This window comes from Petromyzon marinus, chromosome 6 (genome assembly GCF_048934315.1).
Source record: "Petromyzon marinus isolate PM22_M1 ecotype Great Lakes invasive population chromosome 6, UKy_Petmar_22M1.pri1.0, whole genome shotgun sequence".
NCBI lineage: Eukaryota > Metazoa > Chordata > Hyperoartia > Petromyzontiformes > Petromyzontidae > Petromyzon > Petromyzon marinus.
Window position 1 is genome coordinate 15,313,846 of NC_133672.1, and position 25,538 is coordinate 15,339,383.

At 42.0% G+C, this 25,538-nt stretch overlaps 1 protein-coding gene across 6 annotated transcripts in view; it reads left to right on the forward strand.

Annotated features, from left to right (window-relative positions):
* The window catches only part of BIRC6 (baculoviral IAP repeat containing 6), a 165,484-nt gene that overhangs the window by 47,654 nt on the left and 92,292 nt on the right, over window positions 1-25,538 (forward strand). For all 6 annotated transcript variants that reach the window (XM_032947717.2, XM_032947722.2, XM_032947718.2 and 3 more), the window contains exons 59-66: window positions 1,336-1,467; window positions 2,242-2,409; window positions 10,250-10,423; window positions 10,988-11,187; window positions 13,070-13,415; window positions 14,001-14,218; window positions 19,198-19,368; window positions 21,535-21,700. In XM_032947717.2, the coding sequence (XP_032803608.1) occupies window positions 1,336-1,467; window positions 2,242-2,409; window positions 10,250-10,423; window positions 10,988-11,187; window positions 13,070-13,415; window positions 14,001-14,218; window positions 19,198-19,368; window positions 21,535-21,700 (1,575 nt within the window). The remainder of the gene's footprint in view (window positions 1-1,335; window positions 1,468-2,241; window positions 2,410-10,249; window positions 10,424-10,987; window positions 11,188-13,069; window positions 13,416-14,000; window positions 14,219-19,197; window positions 19,369-21,534; window positions 21,701-25,538) is intronic.

Below are 25,538 nucleotides of genomic sequence, written 5' to 3' on the forward strand. Positions count from 1 at the left end.
CTTGTAACTGGTCACAGAAATAGCTATGTTAAAGTCAGAGCATACACATTCACAGAGGCACCTAGTACAAATCAAACAGGAGAATTTAGCATTGAAATAACTAGGCGAATTTAGCATTGAAATAACTGAGTGATTAGCTTGTGACTGGTCACAAGCAAATCATCAACATAGCCATTTCTGTGACCAGTCACAAGCTAATCACTCAGTTATTTCAATGCTAAATTCGCCTAGTTATTTCAATGCTAAATTCTCCTGTTTGATTTGTACTAGGTGCCTCTGTGAATGTGTATGCTCTGACTTTAACATAGCTATTTCTGTGACCAGTTACAAGCTAATCACTCAGCTATTTCAATGCTAAATTCTATGCTAATTCCTTTGTCAAGGGGTGCCGCTGCGGATGTGTATGCTTTAACTTTAGCATAGCCATTTCTGTGACCAGTCACAAGCTAATCACCCAGCCATTTCAATGCTAAATTCTATGCTAATTCCTTTGTCAAGGCGCTTTGTTTCTTCTCACACAGCTTAAAGGTCGCGATCTGAGCGTGGCTTTTTCGCTCCAGCGCTGTCCTCCAGACAGTCTCGTCCCTTCACCTGATGAAGGCCGCTTGTGTTGTGGCCGAAACGTCGCGAGAATTTTATTGTGTTATTTTATTTTATCAATTTATTATTTTATTCTCATTCTACGTGACTTTACCGAAAGAACCAAAGAAGAAAAAATAAAGTGTACGTTTTACTTTGAATGTGGCACCTCTAGTGGCTGCACTGGTTACGTGAATATTACATGAAACGTGAATACGCGCTTGATTGGATTCGCGTATCAAGTGTTAGAATCTCATTTAAACTTTTGAATCGATGCACCATTGGGTATACAATTGACAGCCAGAGGGGTTCCTCCCCACTGTTCTAGCGATCCCCTAGTGTCAAAATGTTGACAACTTGTAACTGAAACGACAAACATATCGGTAGTGTTAATAGCAGAGTTCATAATACGGTAGTCAAATGTATGACTTTCAGTTACTTTATTTAATTTCCAGACTCAGTAATTATCGTGGAAAATAGTTAGCACTGCGCTTGAAAATCCTGACCATGGTTAACACTAGCGGCGAGTAATATCTCGTCCCGTGTTCACATCAGCACGGTGGAGTGTGGTCTAATAACTCGCACGGCGTGGAGAGGCGGCCCTCTCCAGCAGCAGATTGACAAAAAGCTGTACATGTTCCATGGGAAACGATGGTGTCGCTAATTTAACAGATGTGCTGTTGATGTGCTTTGCAATTTTGAAGGGTGACCGAAGCGTGCTTTGTGGAGTTGCTCAGCTGCGACCCTATTTGACAGATACACCAAGCATAACTGCGAAGCTCTTTGGTGGGCAGAAGGAGGAGAAGGAGAAGAAGCACCAGGAGAGGAAGGAGAAGGGCAAGTTTGACAGTGGCTTGCAGGATGCCTACGGAGTTGTCATGGCTTCCGGTAATATGACATAACCGCAGTGTGGCCATGATTCCATTTTAAACGGGGCAAAACGTGGCAGCGGCTGTTTATGGAACAATTAGCTGCATGTCACTCACTTGTTTTTATCACAATGTTTCTGGATCAATAGCTTCGTATAAGCAATTTGCTTAACTCCAAAAATAAGGGTTGCCAAAGTGAGTGGTCGTTATTAAGTGACAGGCAATTTACATTTTTTATATATACTTGAGTCACAATCTGTTAACATTAAATATTGTCAATTGGTCTTAAATACTTTTTTATGCAAGACTAGTTATGGACAAATGATTTATGTACATTCTCTATTGAAAATGGCAACGGTATATTTCGGTAAGAATAGGTTTTTCCCCCTATTTTTCTGGCAACAAAACTGAAACCTTTTTACAAGGATTCATGTCTACATTAACCACAATACTTGTGGTCAGAATGCAAACAAAAAACACCCTGATAATATATGCATTGTCCTTGAAACTGATTGGTCCACACCAGAGAGCTTTCTTTTGAGCCTCGTCTCATGATTCCTTGTAAAAAGGTTTAAGTTTTGTTGCCTGAAAAACGGGGAAAACCTATTCTTATATTTTGGTACTGGCAAAGGAGGTCTCATGAAGTATATATTGTAGTCAAGGTTGGCTTGGTGGTGGAAGTTTGAACTCTGTTCGTGGCTGCTATAGGCTGCTGTACATGATGGGGTGGTTCTGGTGCTGATGCCATCTCTGATTCCCTCTCTTGCAATTCTCCTCGGTCCCAACCCTGAAGGCCTCAAGTCGCAGTCAAAGCGCTCTGTGTCGGCGACGCCTCCGCGACCCCCTACGCGCCGCGGCCGAACGACGGTAAACCCTACCCTGGCCGAGAGGGCATCTGCCGACTCTGCCAGCAAGACCATCAGCATCCCTGTGCTGTTACTGTACCACCGTCTGCTGCCTGGTGAGGTCCCCAGTTGATCTGCCAACCCTTTTTCCCCTGTCCCGTTAGCTTGGCCCGTCAGAGATCTCGCTGCGGGCACAGGAAAGTTGAGGGAGGTTTAATCGCTACCTGTTTCCCGAAACGGAAATGTTTGAGATTGGCTTATTAACCGTTATGTGCACTGCACCTTCATTGTTGTTTTTGGGATTTAACCAAGGTTGTCATTTAAGTTGGAATGACAATATTAGTATTCTTAGCTCTTTCGGTAAAGTCACGTTGAAGGGAAACAATAAAATAATAAAATTTATATAAAACAATTCATGCAAACCGACACACCTGATGACGACCGTTTGTGTTATGGTCGAAATGTCGTGAGAATTTTTATTATATATATTTTATTATTTTATTGTTTCCCTTCAACGTGACTTTACCGAAAGAGCTAAGAATATGAATTACTGCAGTCACGAAAGCTTTAAATCAAAAGACAATATATTTTTTTATTTTTGTTAATTTCTTTTGTTCCGTAAAAAACATCCACAAAACGAATAGTCAAATCCAACAATGTCTTTTTTTAAGTATGAACATTTAAATATTTTTATTAGTGATCTAAAAGTTAGTACATTGTGAAATAAAACTTGGCAAATAATTTCAGGTGACCAAGTGTGTGTTGGGTATGATGTCTGGAGGCTGCCAAATGCCACCCACTTGTCCCAATGCACAGAAAATACGACTGCGTAGTTTACCTCTGGCTAAAAAAACACGCTCTGCATTGAATATTAACTGGATATTCCGCAGGCAAAAAAAATGTAAAATATCTAACGTTCTAAATATCAATGTGCAACGTCTCGTAGAATAATTGAACGCTTACGGTATGACACTGGCATTCTTCAATGTGCCCTGTAGCTGAGGAGTTAAAAAAAACATGTGGAAGTTTAATTGTCTGTCTTTTCGGATAATTCTTGTAAAACACTATATAATGGAAATTAATAGTTGACGGGTTTATTGATGCACTATGTAACGTAATGCTTTTTTTTTAAAGCTGGAGTGCCAATGCTTTTACAGGATCCCAGCTTTACATATCCACAGAGGTTCATCTGGAGAACAGCAATACATTATTCTTTCCTTGCAAATTTATTTTTTTAAGTCTGCTGACATTTTCATGTGGCCATAAAGTTAGCTTAAAATTGTGAGAGGTGTCATTTTCTGCTGAAGGACAAGTAATTAATTCTAAGCCATGTGGTCCCCATTCTCCCTGATGGACGACTGTTAAAAGCTTAAAATGGTGGATGTGAGTACCTTGCATATCATTTACATAATCAGATGTTTCGCTGTCTCGTCCAAAATACAAAAAGTGGCGATATGGCGATGATTATCCTTTTGGTTCCCCAATCACCATGGGGCCCAACCAGTGCGTTTGACGAGCTGCCAGTGTTTCCAGATGTAATTTGTTCTTTTCTATGGATGTGTCGAGTGTATGGAATTTTTTATAGCTTTTATCACATTCCAGTCTTGATCTTTAACTGGTGCTGTAATTGGCTCTGAAAATTGCATTTTTCTTTCTAACTTTGTTGGAATACTTCAAAGTACTGATAGACATCTTAAATTTTTTTTATATATTCATAATTGCTTGCAGGGTTGGGAGGGGGGGTTGATACAATAGGAAGGAAAATGATCAAGAGTCAGCAGCTTGTCATTGCTTAAGGAAAAGTACTCAGTACTGTTGTTATAAAACAACATCACGTAAGAGTCTCAGAATATATTCCCTTTAAATGTCATTTTTTCTGTCCCTCCGTCTGTCTGTCTGCGCGGGTACCTTGAGATGTTTTTAACTGACAAACTGTGGGGTTTATGTATAAAAAAAGTACACGGATACCATGCCATATGCCCCGGGACGTAAAAGCGCAATTCGTATTTCACATCTGCGCATGCGTGAGAACGCCGGCTCATGTGGTGGTCGTTGCCCTAGCAACGCACACACGCTGTCGGTGGGGGGAATTCACATTCGCGTTAAAAATGCAAAATAAATACACAGCGCTGAGGTAAATTCTTCACAGTGGTATGTCCTCTTCTCCCCCCCCCACCCCAATGTGTGCACTTACTACAGGGTCAGGAGATACTACTATTATAGTCCTTAGATACTATTCCTGTTGAGCGGGCGGTGGGGGTGGGGCGGTATAGCAGCCCAGCCCCAGCCTGCCAAGGTGCCACCTCGGCCGGCTAGGCAATCTAGGCAAGGCCGAGGGCTCTCCACGGGACTAGGCCTCACAACGGCACTTTGTATAATAGATACTATTATAGAGTCGATATATACTGTTATAGAGTCGATAGTTACTACTGTAGAGTCTGTAGATACTCCTGTAAGGTCGGGAGATCCTACTACAGAGTCTGTAGATGCTACTGTAGAGTCAGTAGATACTGCTATAGAGTAAGCAGATACTACTATAGTTAGTAGTTACTACTATAGTCAGTGGATACTACTATAGAGTCAATAGATACGACTATAAATTCCATAGATACTACTATAGTCATTAGATACTACTCTAGAGTCAGTATTTCTACTATAGAGTTGGTTGATACTATTATAGAGTCGGCAGATACTATAGATTCTAGATTTGAAGCTTTCGTGACTGCAAGGATCCATACTCTTTGGTTCTATTCGGTAAAGTCACGTAGGTAAAAAATAAAATAACAAAAATCACGACGTTTCGGCCACAACACAAGTGGCCTTCATCAGGTGAAGGGACCGTGCTGTCATGAGGACAGCGTTGGAGTGAAAACAGTAAAAAAAATTCAAGTAGTGGTATCCCAAACTTTCATAGCTGCTTATTTCTCTCTACTCACCACTCACTCCACTCACTCCACTCACTCCACTCACTCACTCCACCCACTCACGCCACTCACTCACTCCACTCACTCACTCCACTCACTCCACTCACTCCACTCACTCCACCCACTCACGCCACTCACTCACTCCACTCACTCACTCCACTCACTCACTCCACTCACTCCACTCCACTCACTCCACCCACTCACTCCACTCACTCACTCCACTCACTCACTCCACTCACTCCACTCACTCCACTCACTCACTCCACTCACTCACTCCACCCACTCACTCCACCCACTCACTCCACTCACTCCACTCACTCCACTCAGTCCATTCACTCACTCTACTCTCCCCCCCCCCGCTGCTGGTCCGTCATGGTCCCCACCCGCTCCTGGTCCATCATGGCTCATACACCTCCTACGTACATCGTGCTCATTTTTATGCTAATTCCTTTGTCAAGCGTTTTGCTTCTTCCCACACAGCTTAAAGGACGCGACCTGGGCTTGGCTGTTTTCACTCCAACGCTGTCCTCATGACAGCACGGTCCCTTCACCTGATGAAGGCCACTTGTGTTGTGGCCGAAACGTCGTGATTTTTGTTATTTTATTTTTTTACCTACGTGACTTTACCGAATATAACCAAAGAGTATAGATACTATAGAGTCAGTAGATACTACTGTATAGTTAGTAGATACTACTACAGTCAGTAGATACAACTACGGTTAGTAAATGCTACAGTCAGATACCATCAGAGAGGCAGTAGATACTTATTTTGAGTTAGTAGTTACTACTATAGTCCCGTGGATACTGCTTTCGTCAGTAGTTACTACTGTAGAGTTGTTACTGCTATAGAGTCAGTGGATAATACAGTCAGTCGATACCACTATAGTCAGTATACTGCTACAGAGTCGGTAGATACAACTATAGAGTCGGTAGATACAACTATAGAGTCGGTAGATACAACTATAGAGTCGGTAGATACTGCTATAGAGTCAGCAGATACTGCTGAGTTAGTCGTTGCTACTATAGTCAGTGGATACTACTATAGTCAGTGGATACTACTATAGTGCCAATAGATACTATTTTTTTATGTAGGGTGTTTAGGTATATACGCCTACGTGGGGGTAAACATCTTTTTTGTGTATCTATATGTTATGTTTTTAAGATAAATTCTTAAATATATTTTTCCCCCGGGCAACGCTGGGTACTTCCTGCTAGTGCATTATAAAATCTATCTTTGACTTAGTGCCATAGCACATCATCAGCAGCTCTTTGCATGGAACCTGTTGACTGTTTGAGGCTAACACTGAATCCTAATCAACCTCCAATAACTGTTCCTATTTCGAGATTCTGAAGGTCATACCTCGAGTTAATCAGAGGCCAAGAAATGCAGGGACCACATTTTCTGCAATTTTAACAAGGGCTTCCCACATGCTGTGGTTTGCGATGTCTCTTTTTACAGTGTTTGCTGGCCAATGACACCTCCATAATCATGTAATTGGTATTTTTGAAAACAACTGAAACAGTGGTGTGTCTTCCAACACATGACAGTGTTTGTCAGTGGATATATTTCCTTATCATTAGCATTGAAATATTATCAATGCAGGGCATTTATTTAGATAACTAAGAATTGTTCTTAAAAAATACTTTGCATACCCACTTCATTTCCACATGCTTACACGGTGGACAAAATTAACATCATTAGTTTAATTTAATAGCTAATGGCATTTATTGTTTCATCCGGGAAAGCCTTACCAAGTCTTCAGATAGTTTCCATGACCGTTTTGAATTGAATTTTTTCTTGCTCGTATGGGGCGAAAAACGCTCAGTTTCAACCCACTTGTTCTATTGCCATCTGGCCACCTTGCAGCCTAATGCATTTTAGCGTTTTACAAATCTAGGTGATCTCTCATCCTCTGCCTCAAAAGTGCTGGATTCTATATATGTAGCACCACGGACAGCTCTACTGTGATATGTGTTGAATCTCACTGCTGGGAAACTCACTTGAATGGCATCGGGCCGTCCTAATACATAGTGTTCAAACTTAAATAAAATTATGTACATGAGATATACAATTAAATTAAAAGTAAACTGAAATGTAATCTAACATTTAAGTTCTCAGAAGGCTATCCTACGCAGTAATCAGAATCAGAAAGGGTTTTATTCGCCATGTAAGTTCACACCGACACGGAATTTACTTTGGCAGGATGGTGCATACATTCAACATATAGGAATCTAAAATCTTAAATAAGTTTTAAACAAGTCTTACTATAATAATGGTTAAAAGTCTAACATTAAGGGGCTGAAGTATATAAAATTAAATAAATATCGAATATAAAATAGCTTTAAGATATAATTTAAAAATACAAATACAAATAGGGAAACATAGTTAATATCAGCAACGTGTCGTTATGTAGATCAAATGTTAAAAACAGTGTTAGCCCTTGGCCTTGTTTAACAGGCCAGCAGCAGATGGGAAGAAACTGTTTTTATGGCGTGAGGTTTTGGTCCTGATGGACCGAAGCCTTCTGCCGGAGGGGAGTAGCTGAAATAGAGAGTGTCCAGGGTGGGAGAAATCGGCCATAATCTTCCTCGCTCGCCTGAGGCACTACATTGTCACTGCAGTGATCCAATGAACCGAGGATGGTAGACTTTGACAAAACGGCCCACCTTTTTCTCCCACCAGTAATCCGTTACCATCAATTGACGTCGCGGCGTTATCAATAATGACACAATTGTGCCTTAGTCTTGAACTATGTCCAATCAACATACGTGGCGCTTTTATTATAACCTATGCCACTTCTGCTCGGCTCCCCACCCCCTTCCCCACCCTTGAGCCATGTGAATTGATGACGAGTGATGGGGCGATTAACGTGCTGAGCAGCAGCCGGCGGAGGGTGAGGGTGTTTTGAGAGTCAATAACCCAACACAAGTGGCAAACATCCATCACTGCACCGCCACCACTCTATGCAAATGCACGAACGCTAGAGACACGGCCGCCTTGCAGCCATTTGTTAGCTTCGCCGCATTGGCAACACACGCCGATTCTCTTCTCTTCATTGGCGCACATTTGCACTCCTGTAGTCGGAAATCATGTAATTTTAATAACAGATTCTGCTGTTTGTCATGGTAAAATTGTATCTTTATGATGTTTTGTGTTCAGTCAGTCCTTACCCTGCACCTCCGATTAGCACGGTTGGCTACGGACGGTGCGAAAGAAGTTCAACATACATAAATGTATAATGTTACATCTGAGCGGTTTCATTTATGTACCAAAACCCCTGGCTGCAAGGTGGATATAATTGGCAAAAGTCCTTTTAAAGGCAGAGTGAGTGCAGATGTTTTCTTTATTCAACATTGCATCTAAAATAAGCGAATATTCCAAACAACACGAACTACAATCTCTAACCATCTGCTGGGATTAATCGAGCAAAACCCACTTAATAAACTGACGGAAAAAACATTCACCTTCAGTGACACATAATTTGTTATTGCACCACAGCGTTTGCCAGCAGTCTCGCATACCAATGGCCAGAAAAAATGCATAGGCTGAGTGCAGTTCTGTTTTCCAAATCTAATTGCAGTAAAGTAGTCTGAGTAAATGTTGTTGCAATAAATGTTAATCACCTCCAAATATAGCAGATTCCAATTTGCCTGCTTTGCATGTTGTCAACGAACTGGGCATGCATTTGGTTTTCTATTAAATATCGTGTCACTTCGTCCCCAGATGCTCGTAAAAACCCACAGTCATCTTTCTCTTAGAATATTAACCGTGGCACATTTCATTCTGCTGTGGATTTCAGTGTCCAGCACCTTTTCTAAAATGTAAAGTAATATTGCCTGTTAATTCTGACTTCTATCTTGCCTTTTTCGATTTTAATTGCAGCAGAAAATAGCCAAATTGTCTAATGTTAGAGCCCAATGGAAGCATATATTAAAGCTGTCAAACGAGATGTTCTGCTGATGCGTTAAAAACCTCTTTTGAGACTTTTCAATTAGATTGATGAGCAGAATTTGGATTGTGTTTCAGTCGGTCTTGCTGTACGTTATTGGAAAACATTTCCCACCGCAGATATTTGGAAGTTATGATGAAATAACTCTCTTCTGTAACTCGCTTTAATCTGTTTGTCTATTTTATAGCCAGTCTTGATATGTATATGTTTGTAATGCGTTTTTATCCTTTCCAGAAAGCTATTCTGTTGATCTTTGTACAGAAATGCAGGAGTCAATTCTTTCTTCTTGAAATACTCTCTTAACCAGCCAGCTTTGATTTGTCTGTCATTGTTGTTTTATATTTTTATTGAGTTTTATATTTCACTTTATTGGGATGAGTCATATCAAGTTGTTTTCCTGTGGAATAGGATAGAAATTTCTAATGTGCTTATAATTTGACTGGTGACTTACTTGGTCTCTACTGCTTCTATCTATACCACAATTCATCACAATTTCTCATTTTTTGGAGGGTTTATTTTTTGGTGTGAAATAAATTTTAATGAAATATGTATAAAAATGAGCCTATATCATGTGATACAGTAATATCCCGATTGTTAGCCGTTCAATCTACAAAGTGCAAGGACATTTTAAGCCATTGAATTTATACTACAGACATTAATATTTATTAAGGATCCATATATATGGCTACATGGACCAGATTTAAATCGCCTTGAGCTGTTCCGCATACTAACATGTGCAAATGCAACAGCCTGCAGCGTCTGTATTTTTGCTCCATTTTGTGGACATATGCACAGCTTTACATGATTTGATGGTGTCACTTGGCCTATTTTGGCATTAGATTATCAGCGTTTCAGAAAATCCACCATGGCCCAGGTGTTCTATTTCCAGCAATTTAGGCCCCCTCTTTGTAAAAAATAGTAAATGTTCAGCTCTTCGATCATTATGTATTTTCAACGTTTCAGAAGTATATGTAACATTTTAAATTTACATGCGCGCAATTCGAGGACATCCAGCATGTTTGGAGGTCCCAAGAACACGTTGGTTAGCGCATGCCGTTGATGCTCTGTGCCGTCGCTCACAGGTCAGCCCCTTCCCCCCGAGCTCACCCTGGCACAGCTCTTGGCCCTGCTACACGACCTCAAGTTGCCACAGGGATTTTGTTCCATTGACCTCACCGTCAAGCTTGGCTCAAAGGTCATTCCTGACTCCAGCCTGTCCAAGACTGATGCCTACAAACGCCTGAGGACGGAGAAAGGTGAAACCTTGAGTTTTGTGGAGAATAAAAACGTTATATGTTGTATATTATTTTAAAAGTCCCTCGACAGATTTACAGTTATAGTAATAGTTTAAATTTCTTACTGTGAATATATTTTTTCCACACAATGCCATGCATCCGCTAAAAATAATACCTTACAGCCCTTTGTCAATCTATTGCTTGATGGTCTTCCCAAGCCATGATGTTTTTTTGGCTATACTTCATCAAGCAGTTCAGCGGAGGCTGGTAAAGGTGTTGGGGGACCGGATTATATAATCACTCGCCCCTGATGTTAACCGTGATCGGGAATCCAACTCGCAACACCAAGTTCAAGACTCGGTGTGTGCCAACCAATGCACCACTGCTTCCCCGTATATTGCATAATAATGCGTTCTCATATATACCCCTGCATATTACTCTAAGCTGCTGTTTTACACTGAGCAGGGTCTATACCTTAAACAGGTCACGTCCAAGCCAGGTGTTTTAGTGTATGGACCTGGCTTGGCATTTGCAGGTGAGCTTCAGCCACGAAGAAATTAAGAGCGTGTGTGTTTGTTTGTGCAGAGCAAGGCGTGGAGCTGCCGCTGGCATGCGTAGAGGCGGAGGGGCTGCAGACTGTGGAGGAGTCCATGGACGTGGCCCTGGACGAATCTTTGCTTGAGACGGCGCCCGTGCAGTCTCCGCTGCAGGTGTTTGCGGGTCTCGGGGGCCTGGCTCTCATTGCCGAGCGGTTGCCCATGCTCTACCCAGACATCATTCAGCAGGTCAGTTCTTCAGATTGCCTCTCCAACTACTGCCCTCTTCATCCTTGCCACCAGCTGTGAGTTCCTCTCCTTCCTTATGGTAACCTGGATGTGAATCGATGTTTTTTCGACTCAATGAGTGCGAGTGCTTTGTGGGATCTTATTTGATGCGCTCCGTTGAATTTAGCTTTTTTCAGTTCAGGCTTTTTTATTTTATCACATTTCTGTATAGTTACGTAGATTATTTTCAGAAAGCATTGCACTCCTGCCTTTAGGCTTGACCCAGCTCATTTGTACTGGTATTTAATGGTGGTTACTTCTGCTATATGTGCTTTAAAAAATAAAAAAAAACACAGTGATGTTTTTTGAGCTGGCAGCCGATTTAATTGTATAATGCGATTTCTTTTCACCCAATCAAGTTGTCATTGCCACTTGCCCTTTTTTTAAAACTGTACAATATAACACTTTGAATGTGATATGGTCTTCTTGCTTAAAATTGCAATGACATTCTCGGTTGAGTGATGAGCGCAGAACATAATAAATGGGTAAAATGAAATATTTATTTTCGCGAGCATTTTACAGATGCATACATTCTTTGCTTACTCGGCATTATTTCCAAATTGGTTATATTCCACGTTGGATCACGGTAATATGTGATATGGCGACAGCTTGGGAGACCTTCACACAGCAGCAGATAGCTCGTGGCTGCTGATGATATGCCGTGTGTAAATAGCACATTTGCGAATTGATGATATCCTGTTTCACGGGCCATTGATGTGTTGGTTAGGTTTGTTGTATTGTAAAAGGTAATCTGAACAGCAGGTGGTGTTAAAAGTCTGCCAAATTGATATATAACAAATGTAAGTATTTGAAGCATGCTTCAAATGATGGAAATTCTCCCGTCTGATGCAAAGCAAATGGTTATTCAAATGCAACATTGAGAGACCCTCAATCCTTTGAACAGATTGTTATTTCCATGTATATTGTTTTCTGAACCTTTGAACTAAGCCACGATGGCAATGCATCACACATTTAAGAAAGTATTTTTATGAAATATACTGTTTACCAATACAATCAAAACACCCACCCTCTATATATTGTTTGGTGCTTTAAATATTGTCATTGCAAAGCTGTTCGCATTTTAACCAAAACAAAAATGCATGCTATACATCTGCTTCTACATTCATCTATGAGGGGATTTGTATTTTCATGTTGTCTGACATTTAGTCTACAAAGTGCATACAAAATCAATCTGCCAGAACTGTAAGCAGCATGACATCAAACATAATAATGTTCGTTGGGTGCGATTGTATAGGGCTTGTGAAATATTAGTGTCTGTGGGTGTAAGCAGCTAAGACACTGGAAGCTAATAAGGGTGATAAAATTTTCTTTTTTTTATCAATTCAATGCATCACGCGTTTTCAATTTGAATGTTATGTTGTAAGTGTCACGGGCGGTCACTGCGCATGCTATAACCTGGCATATTGCCGCTTTAACCGAGCATTCCTATTGCTCTTTTGAACTTTTTATATCTTGGATTTTGCTGGTGCGTACTTGCACATTCGTGTTTTGTACAAACAGGTCGTGTAGGTTGGCCGTAAACCTTTTCCCGTACAGAGCGTTTATACCCTGATTACATGATGGGCTGTTTTGGTAATTACACGAAGCAGATGTCTGCTGAATGGAATGAGGCACTAATGAGATGGTATGTGATTAATATGGCATTTGCATATTCACTAGCTTGCGGATTTGTGTAAGGCTTACTTTGTGGGTTTGTTTCCATGTGGACTGTGCTGCGGTCTTCATTTTCAAAATACTTGCTCGGAGGATAGTTGTGGGCTTGCCGATGCTGTAAACGTGACCATTGTGAAATGCATTATGGATGTTTGTTGTGACTGGCCAGGTGAGCGGGCCAATGATGGCTGCATCGGGACAGGACCGTGGCACGCGGGACCCTGAGCAGTTCGAATGGGTCACATTGGAGCCGAGCGGGGAGATGGGCGGTTATGAGCCGACCGAGATCCTGGAGCCCTGCGTCGCACCCTCCACCTCGGGCTCCACCGTGGCGGTCTCCGTCGCGAAGCCTCTGCCGCGGCCGCCGTCTTTCTGCCCCATCCCTGCACATTCCCTGGCCGCGTTCGGCCTGTTCCTGCGGCTGCCCGGCTACGCCGAGGTGCTGCTCCGGGAGAGGAAGCACGCGCAGTGCCTGCTGCGCCTCGTGCTGGGCGTCACTGACGATGGCGAAGGAGGTGATCACCATATTTCCTTTGTTGTTTCCCGTTATCCTTTACAGTTTTTAATGGATGTATATCTTTCCCTCGCTCTGCTTTATTCTGAAGAGGAAAAATAGGATAGCCTAAAAAAGTAATTTATACTGTCTGATCCAGAGGATGGCTGTCCTGGTTGTTCACCTCCCGCTGACATACCGCCCACTTTAAAGCTTTTGCTCCATCTTAAAACCTCTCCCTTTTCTAGCCAAGTACACAAAGTGTTTTGTTGTATTTTTTTTTGCAGTTGTAAAGCAATTTTCCTTCAGCCAGACCAGTCTAACATTCTTATAGTTTTGAACTGACGGTAATTTATTTGTTTTAAAAGTGTTGCTGACATTCCAGTCAAAATTGTGTCATGAAAAATTAATGGTGCGATCTCTCCCCCCACAAGTGTTTTTTTTTTTAGAAAAAAAAAATTCCCAATGAACGATTTGGAGCACTTCGATGTGGTAATGGCTGGCGACGAGTTCACGGGGAGCGAGCGCGGTTGTAAGTGAAAACGCAAGTGCAATGCGTGCTGTTTCTAGGAGCCGACATCTCTCTCCCTTGCGCGTGCGTGCGCAGGCCATATCCTGCAATCGCCATCGGCGGGCGTCCTGCCCACACTGCCCTTCCACGTGCTGCGCACACTCTTCAGCGCCACGCCGCTCACGACGGACGACGGCGTGCTGCTGCGCCGCATGGCGCTGGAGATCGGCGCCGTGCACCTGCTGCTCGCGTGCCTCTCGGTGCTGTCGCACCATGCGCCGCGAGTCAGCAGCTCCAGCCTCGCGCAGGCCGAGGTGAGCTCTCAGGCCCTGTGGAGGTTAAAGTTACTTCATAATGATGAGCACATTTGGTATCAGGCTATCACAAAGGCTGCTATTAAGTCTGCCAAATAGGTTGCGATTTTGCCATCTGTTTTTACCCGAGTTACGCCTGCAGGGAATTTTCTTGTGTAGCGTATTATAAACAACATCCTATATTGCCATACTAATTAAAAATGCTTCAAGAGAAAGAATGAGTGATGTGTTGTTCAGTCAAACAAACTCACGTTAAAGACACCATAGTGATGGTGAAGGAAAATGTGGGCTTGGGCAGGTCACGTGTTGAGAAGAGACGATGACCACCGGGCAAGACAGTTGACGAATTGGCAGCCAAAGAAAAGAACACGTATCAGGGGATGACGGAAGCGGTGATGAAGCGAAGACATCCGCTCATGTGCAGGATACGAAATGATGGACTGTGTCATTGCAGGACTGAGCGATTCCAACAGTGTGGGGGGGAGGCCTTTATCCAGTAGTTGGTAGAACAAGGCTAGTGATTTACTTATTGACATGTTGTTTCGTTCCTATTATAACACACAAACTTAAAGTCAAAGGATGGCCAATAGCTAAAAGTATTTCAAGGGGTGTGTGCCTGTGGAGAGGAATCTCCATGTGTACATGGTTGCACTACCAAATGCACACGCCGTAGGTGGTCGAGTTACAAAACCGGCATCTGAAATGAGAATCGGGTGGTGCTCATCTCCATTGACAGTCCAAATCAAGTTGCAGCTATTACAAATTCCTACCAATATCACCATAAGTCCCTGCTGTGAAAGAATTGTAATTTCTTGTTCTGTTGCTGCTGCTTGGTTTCAATGCATTACAGTGCAGTAGGGTTTTAAAAAGCGTATAAACGCAACTGCATCTCCAGATGCTCTCCAAATTATTCGATTTACGTAGACGTGGTGTTTGATCCACAGTTTCCTTGGAATGGCCGTGGAAAACATCTTGTGCATAGTAGGTTTTGCGCTTCCATTTCTGTTATCCACTTTTTACAGCATGGTTTGATGTAATCTGCACCCTTAAGATCACTTAAATCGAAACCCTGATACACTCTATGTCAATGTGAAAAGGCAATTCATTACAGCTGGCAGGGTTGCACAAGTCATTGCACAAGGGTCAGAGCACCTTGTTTGTGCCAATCTCTTTGCATCTGCATGAGAAACGTGAGCTTGCACAGCCTTCCTGTCTTACAATACATTTTAGTTTTCATAAAACCCCACACTAAGAGGGATATGGGGGATGGTGGTCGAGACTAGTGGCGGAATGGCAGCCAAAGGAGGGAAACGCACCCAAGAAGAACGTTCACCATGTAGATGAGGCGATTAAATCTGCATGTGCACAGGATTGTTGAATCACAGGATTGTTGAATCACAGGATTGTTGAATCACAGAAAAAAGCTGTCTCTGGTGTGAACCAATCAGTTTCAAAGACAATGCATATATTATCAGAGTACGTTTTTTGTTTGCATTCTGACACAAGTATTGTGGTTAATGCAGACATGATTCCTTGTAAAAGGTTTCAGTTTGGTGTTTTAACATCTTAACACCTATTTTGTTGCCAGAAAAAAGGGGAAAACCTTTTCTCAATCACAAGACTGTTATAGATGGCTTGCTTGGGGAGGCCTTTGTCCAGCAGTGGGTAAAGACCATGGCTGATGACAATAATGAAAACATCGGTGGCATCTAAAGTTGATGCACTGCATCGTCTACCTTGGTTTTATTTTTGCATCTTTGCTCAGTGTCAACGTCATTGCAATTACATTGAATACTTTTCGGAGAGCCTGGATATACTAAAATGTGTAAGCAATAGAAAAAATAGAAAAAAAGTAATTTTATTTAAATTATTTGTGCTATTAAAGCATGCAGTCAGTATCTTTGATACACACCTTTAAATCTTGGAGTATCCTCCATCTGGGAAAAGAATAAAAAAAATAATTGAACAAGGATATCTTAAAATGGCTTTAGTCTTGGTTAACTCCAATTCTTATCAACGTGTCACATTTGAAACCTGAGCTGATGATACTGCTTATGCTGGTGGCACTTTTTACAGTGAACATTTGGGTCTTGTATAGCATCAGAGGGTGTGAAAGTCGGTCTGGGTCCAGTTATTCATTACCATATTTGGCAACCATAAATCTCCATCTGGGTACCATTACCCTGCTGTAAGTAATTCGGGGATTAGTGTGGAACACAGGTGATTTTTCCTTTCACTTCCCCACCACCAGTCCCTGAAGATGGAACATATTGTGATATTCGGTGCCGGTCCGCTTTGATTGAACTTTATTTCTCTGCCTCGGTTGGTGTTGATGGATATAGCGGCCTGTTTTGTGCCAAAACTCCTCTCTCTTGCTGAGGGAATGATTTATGAGATGGTGGCTTTGTAACGAGCTGCCACCGGTGTGTTTGTAAAAAAAATTTTGTCCCAATTTGGCTGGAGTTGGGCAGCCTGCAGATTCTCGGATGCTGATTATTTTAAACACTTTTTCTTTGTCAGTTCAGGCTCGATGACCGTTTAAATTGTGCTTTGGGGAAACCACATTGCTGGGAGTATTAACTGGCAATCTTGAAAATAAATTACAAGCAAACGTAGTACAAAGTTGCTAAAAACGCTGAAAAACATCAAACAAAGAACAAAAACTTTATTTAAATGGAAGTCTGCCGTTTGCATTTTTAACCAAGATTGTGTAATTCTGACTGGGAGCTTTTAAAGTGCTCAGCAAGATCAAAAGGCAAATAATGTTGGTGAAAGTTGTTTATTGAGGTTGTAGAAAGGATAATAACATCCAGGGTGTCCATTGACGTACAAAATGACAGTGTGAATGGCCAACTGTGCATGCCACGGAGAGATTAAAAGAGCAAAAAGAAAATTGTTTAGAAGCGTAGTCCTGCACGGCCCGGCTTAACCCCTACAAGACCTTGCTTGGGCAGCCCAGTGTACAGAAATGCACCATTATATGACACGCTTTTCGCACTTACTAAAACATTTACTAAGCATCTTCAAGATCACAGAGCTGTGTATTAAATATGGCAGCAGAGTCTCAGTGCTGGCACAATCGCCTCTGTCCCCGGGCTGCTGGTTTGACTCTGCTGTGTGTGGTGCAGTGAGTGGTTGGGTGTATGGGCACATATTTGCAGGGTATGCTGTCCTCAGCTTGAATGTTAATATGGCCGATCAAGTTGCCTGCTGATGGGTGTTAAGCCCAGTCTCACATACGCATTTCTGTTGGAGAAAGAGATATTTGCACTCAAAATTAAAACAAGCGACTTGCCGTCTCCTAGAGTGATTTGGCGAGCTCCAAGAAGCTTTGGGCGACAACAGAATAATGGGACATGTAACTTCCTGTGATGTGACTTCGCACAGAAAGATGTTATGATTTTGGCACGATGTTATGATATAGTCACCACTGATTGGCCCTTCTACCAGTCCATATGTTTGTCCTGCTGTTGTCACTTGAAATAATGTGCAGGGCTACATAATCTATTGACAGCGATAATACTGCAACACTTTTGGCATGTAGTATATAACGACAGAGCGACGCTCTTGAAAAAATATACGTGTGGACTGAAGCTTTTCGAGCATCGTTTCCAACTCCAGTGCTCGTGACTTGCCACAAATTGGCCTTTTTTGTGATTACCAATCTCTTGTGCTCACGCAGAAGAGATTGGTAATAATGCTAATTTGTAACGCGCACAGTTTTCACTTGCCCGAAGGCAGCGACCCTGACGCACATTGCATGCACCTGATGTTTGGTAGTGACGCAGAGTTGCAACGTGGGGGGTCGCTTGGACCTGTTGAGAACCCCAAAGCACCCTTCACCGCAGGAAGCTGGTGGTGGCTCGTTTCACCGCAAAATTAACCACAGGCTGTGGCGTGTTCCTTGGGGATGAGAACAAATGGAGCTGGCCAGTAAACAAGCCTTAACCAGATGCAGATATTTAATAAGATATTCAAGTTCATCTGGTTAACGTAATTAATGCAGATTAGTGGCGGTGCTCTATCATAAGCTGAATAACATATCGGCTGCCCATGTAAATGACCTGCAAGACGCTCAAATGATATTTTGTGTTATTAAAAAAACACAATATGGTAAGCAAATACCATTGATGAATACATTTTTATCTTTTGCAACACTTTTTAATCAAGGATCTTTATTGTTGGTGGTGATGTTGCTGATGTTTCAGCTCTTAGTGATTTGGGGTTTTTATTCAATATAATGCAGCATTGTGTGAAAAGACATAAAAATGTTGTTCGTCTTTCACATTTTATTGAATCCCAGCTATTATATGTTTTGGTTGATGTAAAAAGTTCAGCAATTCACAGGACAACTGTCATCATTCCAAGGTCATAACTCTTGTATGTCACCCTTGGAGATTGTACTGTAAACCACGAAGGAGAATTCCTCAATTGCATTGCGCCCATTGTGCTGCTGTTATGAAAGCTTGTGCACAGTACAGCCTGACAGCGTTCAAGTCATCCACCAATTGAATTGCGAAGGTCATTCAAGCAATGCTGTTCTCTTGCATAACAATACACAAAAAAACTATATGAGTGTTCTATATATTACAACTCGAATTCAGTATTCCACGTAATTTTGTTTTTCATGCTCTCACCGTTTGAAGATAATTAATGATCGTTGTGCGCCATTGCTACTTTTATACTCTGGAACATGATCTGTCTTGGGGAGAAATTACTTTGGGTAAGGAGACTGTGGACCACTCGTAGGCTGAAAGAGATTATTTTGAGAAATATGCCCTATGTTATTTATCTTTGCTCTGGTGATGCATTTGAAAAGTAAAAAATGATGCCCAAGGCAGCAATGGTGACTCTGCCATAATATGGTTCAATGTAGGTGACTCGCATACAAATGTAACTCCGCGATGCTGCATGTCCAGTGCTCTGTCGCGGCTCGTGAACATTTTGCTTTTTACCCCCCGGCCCCCACCCTGGGTCAGATGGCGACGGGCGGGGCTGGGCAGGTGGCGGCTGGCCCCGGAGACGATCAGCAGCTCTACTGGGCTAAAGGGACTGGCTTCGGCACTGGCTCCACCACCTCGGGCTGGGACGTGGAGCAGGCACTGAGCAAGCAGCGCATGGAGGAGGAGCACGTCACTTGCCTGCTTCAGGTACCGGCTGTGGGATCTGTGTGTAGCCCTTCTCTTGCGAGCGCAGTGCATAAAACCACCCACCCTGCGTTTGGACTCTGCTCTGAACCATTGCGAATTGAACCTGGTAGGTCTCTGCTTGAATCGGACTGCTTAACGTGGACATTTAATTCAGTGAGCCTATTTTATGTGGCTGACTTTTGGTGTCATCTTCACACGGGCATTCCATTTATGTGCAATTACTTAGATGATTGCACTTTCAACCCAAAGCCGTCATTCTATTAAATATGCAGAAGCAAGCCAAGCGGCATAATTGATGTCCTACTCAATGCCTGTGTGACTTTACGAATGGCTGGCCACACGTTTGTCATGGAATTACTACTTGAGTGTGACACCATATTATTTATGAATGGGGCGAGCATCCCTGAGCCCCACTTATCCTTGGTGAAAATGAAGTGAATCGGTCTCAACACAAAACGTTGTTTTTTTTCCAGAAATGGTAATGAGTTCCAAACCCCCCCTCCCCCAAAACAGTCCTCCAGTGGAACTGGCATGCTAGAAGTGGGCAGGTGGTAATGCTTGGTAGCTTTCTTGAAATGCTGCCATTCAGGATGAAGCTATTTATAATGTAATACGATCTCTTAAAGTTCAGCCAAAGTTAGTGGAACTGGCCAATTTTCAACTCTGAAGAAGTAGTTTTCCACTTGAGAAGAGCAATTTGCTTTCATTTATCATCACGAATGACAAATGTGAGCAAAGGGTTTCATGAAAGCTTTGATAATGTGTGCATTTTGCCCATGTTTTAATCATCATATGCCATGTTTTTTTTACTGCTGGATGAAGATATCCCAAAACTATGACTTATTTCTCATTGTTTGTTTTGTGTTGCAAGAATACATCTAGCTCTTGCCCACATGCTAATTTAATTGCTCTATTTCCATGCTAGATGTATTCGGACACGTTCTGCCACTGTAAATAATCCTTTCCAAACCAATGTTTATTTAGTCAATATGATGTGTCTGTATGTTCTCGAATCCTCGTGTTTCAATTTACTTTATCTCGGTGCAATTCCACGCATGCACCTGTTCATGCTTTTTCAAAAAAATGTGCAGCTTTTGTTTCTCCTGTTCCTGATGATGTTTTTAGGCTGCCCGACCTTACGAGCAAACTGGGTTATGGAATTATTCTATACCATTGACCACATGCCATCAATCAGATTGTAGTTAAGACTCATGAATATCAATCTCTCTACAATTAAAACGAAAATGTGTTTTTTTATCATAAAACCTATCGGCTCCACAGCCTTCTTGGAGTACACAATTTCAGCAGCATTGATTCAGCACAAGCAAATTTTGCACTATGATTATTTTGTGTCATGAATATCAACTGTTATTATGCCTTGCCTCTGTAGACTTAGAAATGCCATTATACTGAGTAGAAATTCATGCAGCCATCCAAACGCTCACAAAACAAGGCGTGCAACATTATTTATAATTTTTTTGGATAAATGGAACTTTATTACGTAAAAAAGTACCAATTATAAATGGAGTCGTGCAGGGAGACCAGAGCGACATTCGAATTTTTTTCCATAAAATTTTATTTGAGAAACCATCTCAGATGGTGTGTGTCTTTGTGCGTGTCTCTCTCTGCATATGTGTCTGCCTATGCTGTTCCCGTGTCTGTGTTTTATCATTAATTCTTACCTGATGATGGTTGCTTGTGTTGCAACCGAAACGTCGTATTCTATTATTATTATTTTATTTTCATCATGACTTTACCGAAAGAACCAAAGAGTCATTCCTGCAGTCACGAAAGCTTCGAATCTAGTTTGAACGTAATAATCATCAACCAATGGAAATGAACTCGAATAAATTATTGAAAAACCTCAAAGAAGGCCACAAAGTTTGGTAATGTTTCTCTAGGTATTGTATTCTTTATCTTAAACTAATAATTATGCTGCTCCGAATATCCCATGTCTTTAAAATACATCAGGAAATAATTACCGGTGGTGTTCGATACACTTACAGTTTGCTTTAATTGTTTTCAATCAGACCCTGAGCAAGTCACTGCCTCATCAAACGAACAAACAAACATCGCTGAGGGGCAGAATCCTCTGTGGGGGGCGGGCGGTCGACTTTCGCTGTGCTTTCCAGCGGCGTAATTCCACGTGTGCGCCCTACCTGCCAGGTGCTGGCGAGCTACATGAACCCCGGCGGGGTGTATCCTGCTCCGGAGGCACACGGTGGGGAGGCCGGGCGGCCCAGCCACACGCCGCTGCCGCCCATGCTGCTTGAATTGCTGTGCCAGTCGTGCCTCACCCTGGCCGTGGCCTCGTATCTGCGCAACGACTCGGGTAAGTGCCTCGCCGTACAGTCGGCCGGACACCAAGGAAGCGTTGTTGCCAACCTGTTGATGCCAGTAAAGTTTTCTCTAGATTGTGCTTTGTTTCGGCTTGTGGGCCTTGTATTATTTTGTTTCTGTCGTTGTTGGTCGTTATCCAAAGTGGATTCCCTTTTTTTTTCAAGCAATTCTTTTCATATTGTAAAATGCCAAAAAGGTTTCAATATTTATAAACAGGTATTGTTTTAACAGACACATGATATTGGGTTTATTGGAAATGTGCATCTTGCACACGTCTTGTTGTTTTGTGCTTTGTTTAAATACATATTTCAAGGACCACACACCTTTCGGGTAATGCAGAGTTTGCATTTAAAATGGGATTGTCTTTTTTAAGCTTTGTGTGTTTGAGGTTTGTGAGAGAAGTGCTTGATCGCAGAGATGGACGGTGTCATTTGTGCTTGAGCAAAAAAAAAGAATAGAAATAAACTCCCTTGGGTCAGCATTATGTTGGTAAAGAGCTTTTATGAAATATTTTGTCCTGCAATATGCAGCATGGTAATGAGCTGTGCTTATATTTTATTTAAAGTCTCTTTGAATAAATAGAGTTGATGTGAATGCAGCACTGCGACGAAAGCCCCTTCTGTGGGTCTTGCCGATTCAGAATTTTCATCTTGGTCCTGGTGAGATAATTTCACGCTAATGCGTGATAAATTTAATTTGTCGGAAAACAGTTCCTCTGCAATTTGATGTGTTATACACATACACATTTGCAATATCGGTTCTTTCGTCGATTTGAATGAGGCGTTGGGGCTGTGGCTGCGTTCTCTGCAGCAATAGCGTTTGCTGCAAACCTCCCTCCCCACCACCCATCGCCATGCCATCCAGTGAAATGCAAGCACGCACCCTTGGGAGGAAACCAGAGAACCCTGGTGGAAACTCATGTAGAACAAGGGGAGAACATATAAATGTCACACACTGACACACACACACCGAAACTCTTACTCGCCCACAAACAACAAACTCTGCACACAACACTGTATGTTCATGCAAATGTAAACCTAACTCTTGGCAGAAAAAATATACATGTGATAGGTTAGCCATCTTAGCAAAGCTATATTTAAATTAGAAAATCACCCAAATTATGTTATTTTTAAAAAAAATGATAGAGATATCTTGTAAAGTGGAATATGCTGGTATGCTTCTGATATATTAATGTTCTCTTGTCATCAAGCAGAAAAATAAAATATGCGTGTGATACTTGGAAGTTTCGGTTGTGTGTTCAGATGTAATTCTCCAGCTAAGAGAGGGTGTGTCTGCTGGGAGTCCAGAGTTAATTTTAAGCTTGTCACATGTAATACATCACACAGGAGAGCCTACAACTCCTCTTTTCTCAAAACCACCTCTAAAAAATACAGCTGTTTTTCTATCAGCTTTTTTTTTATTGCTGTTGTTTGTGTTTCATTGCTCAGTGTTGGACATCAATTTTTCGGTGTTAATACAAATTTAAAGTGAAATCGTTTTTAGCTTGACCTAACATTATATTACCGTTGTGTATGTGTGCCTGCACATGTGCTTGCGCACACCATACTATACACTTGCTGCATATATTTGGTATTCCTATTGGCTCATGTTGCATTTTAAATGAGGCTGAAGACAATTGGCTAAAATAATCTTCATTGTGCAACTTGGTTGAGCATTATAAACTCGTTCATCATTTGAAGGTAATGTTTAATGCAATAAATATGTATTGCTTAATGCCTTAAAAATGCAGCCCTACATTCATCACAGTTTCTCACGGTTAATGAAATGGTAAATATACGTTTCCGTGCAGAGCACCAGTAACGTGATACAGTATTTGACTGAAATTATGTGTTGGGTGGGTGTGTAGTGTTGTATCGGTATGCTGGGTGAGTGGTAGGCAGCAGTTAGGCCACTGTACTCCAAACCCGTCAACCCAAATTTGATTCCCTCTCACAACCAATGTTGCTGGCAGATATTTGAATCGGTCCTGGTGGGCCTCCCCGAGGTCGACTCTGCCTTAAACGAGTACAGTGTGTAAAGATCAGTACCGTGGAGACGAAGGTGACTGGGCATGGGTGTTGGCCATGCACCCCTCCATGTGCTGTGCCAGCCTTCGTAGGTGCTCACTAACAGCACTTGTCCCAAACAGTCTGTCTAAGGCTATACAGGGGGATCTTTGTCTTTTTTTTGGTCTGTATGCCATTGGCACTGGGGATAGGCCTGGATATTGTTTTCCCTTGGAGCTCGTTGACCCCTTGTTGTACTTACATGTGCTCATTTTTAAATGTTCCTACACAACTCCCCATTGCTGCACAATGCACTCTGATTTTTGAGGTGTGGCGGCATCGTAACATCAGAGGTTACGGTGTTACACTTTGCCGCTAAAGACTTGGTAACAGAGCAGCCTTGCATAAATCTCTTATAATTAGCTGAAGGTAGGAAAGGAGCAGATGTTATACAGGGCACTTTCTGGGATAATTCCAGCCTTTTATAGTTGAGAGCGGGAAAATCCCTGAAGCAGATGCTGCCGCTAATCTGAGCGGGCCAAATTGGCATTTTGAGAGAATAAATCCAGAGTGGGGGGGAAAAAAGAGTGGTGTTTGCTATGGCCGATGTATTCAAATAATGAGATTTTTAATGGTGCACGGTTATTGTTGAGTAATGGCATATTGGCGATTGTGAACTTGACAGCAGCTGACAGCCTGCAAGACCATTGTTTTGTCAAATAATGTGAAATGAAGCAACCGGAGTTATTGCCGAGTCCCCTGCTGCTTCACACATGCCATGCACGTTGAGCAACGCGGAACGGCAGGTGTGTGACGGCTTTGAGTAACCCTAATACTGCAGGAATGTTCCTTTGAATCCATTTTGTGTGAGATGAGCGAGGTCAGTTGAGGTGGGTGACCTTACGGTTAAAATAACAATATGAGAGATTTATTTTTAGAGATAACACATGTTCACTTAGCCTTAAGAGACCCTGTAAAAAATGTACGCATAACGTGAATATTATGCATTAGTCGGCGAATGCTTAAAATAGTGCATTTATGAAGCCATTCGATAATGCACGCTCACATGAGCCCAAGGAAACGACTGGGTTTCAGGAATCTACCTTCGAATTCCTAGTTGCTTCACAAGTCCTTGCGTGTAAGAGGTAATACTTTATCTTCGTGGATTTTTTTAAAAATGCCCTCTTCCCCTGCATTGTTAAACTAAATGTCAAAACATTGTCACATTTTGAAAATGTGCTTGATTCCGTGCCGCATGTTATTTTTGCAGACCCATCGGCGGGTTTGCACAGGCGCGTGCCCATCTGCTGCGTTTGCACTGTAATCACGCATTGTTGGCATGAAGATACTTGTTTCTGTTACAATATTCCAGAAAAATGTTGAGTGTCTTGCGTACCTTTTGGGGTATTGCAAGATACAACTACTGAACCTCAAATCATTCAATTGTTAGCATTCTTTGGATCTTTCGGTAAAGTCACATAGGTTGAAAGAAAATAACAAAAAACTACGATGTTTCGATCGCAACACAAGCTGATGACGAACACAAGCAGATGACGAACGCTTGTGTTGCGATCAAAACGTCGTAGATTTGTGTTCTTTTTTGTTATTTTCTTTGAACCTATCTACGCGACTACCGAAAGAGCCAAAGAATATGAATTTCTGCAGTCACAAAAGCTTTAAGTCAAAATACATATTGTCGTTAGTTTATGTATGTTTAACTTATTTTACATTGTATGTAGCCAACCGTGCTAATGGGAGGTGTGGAAGAACAACAAACTAAACACAAAAAAGGCCATTTCTCATGAAACGAGTTTTCAGTCTAGA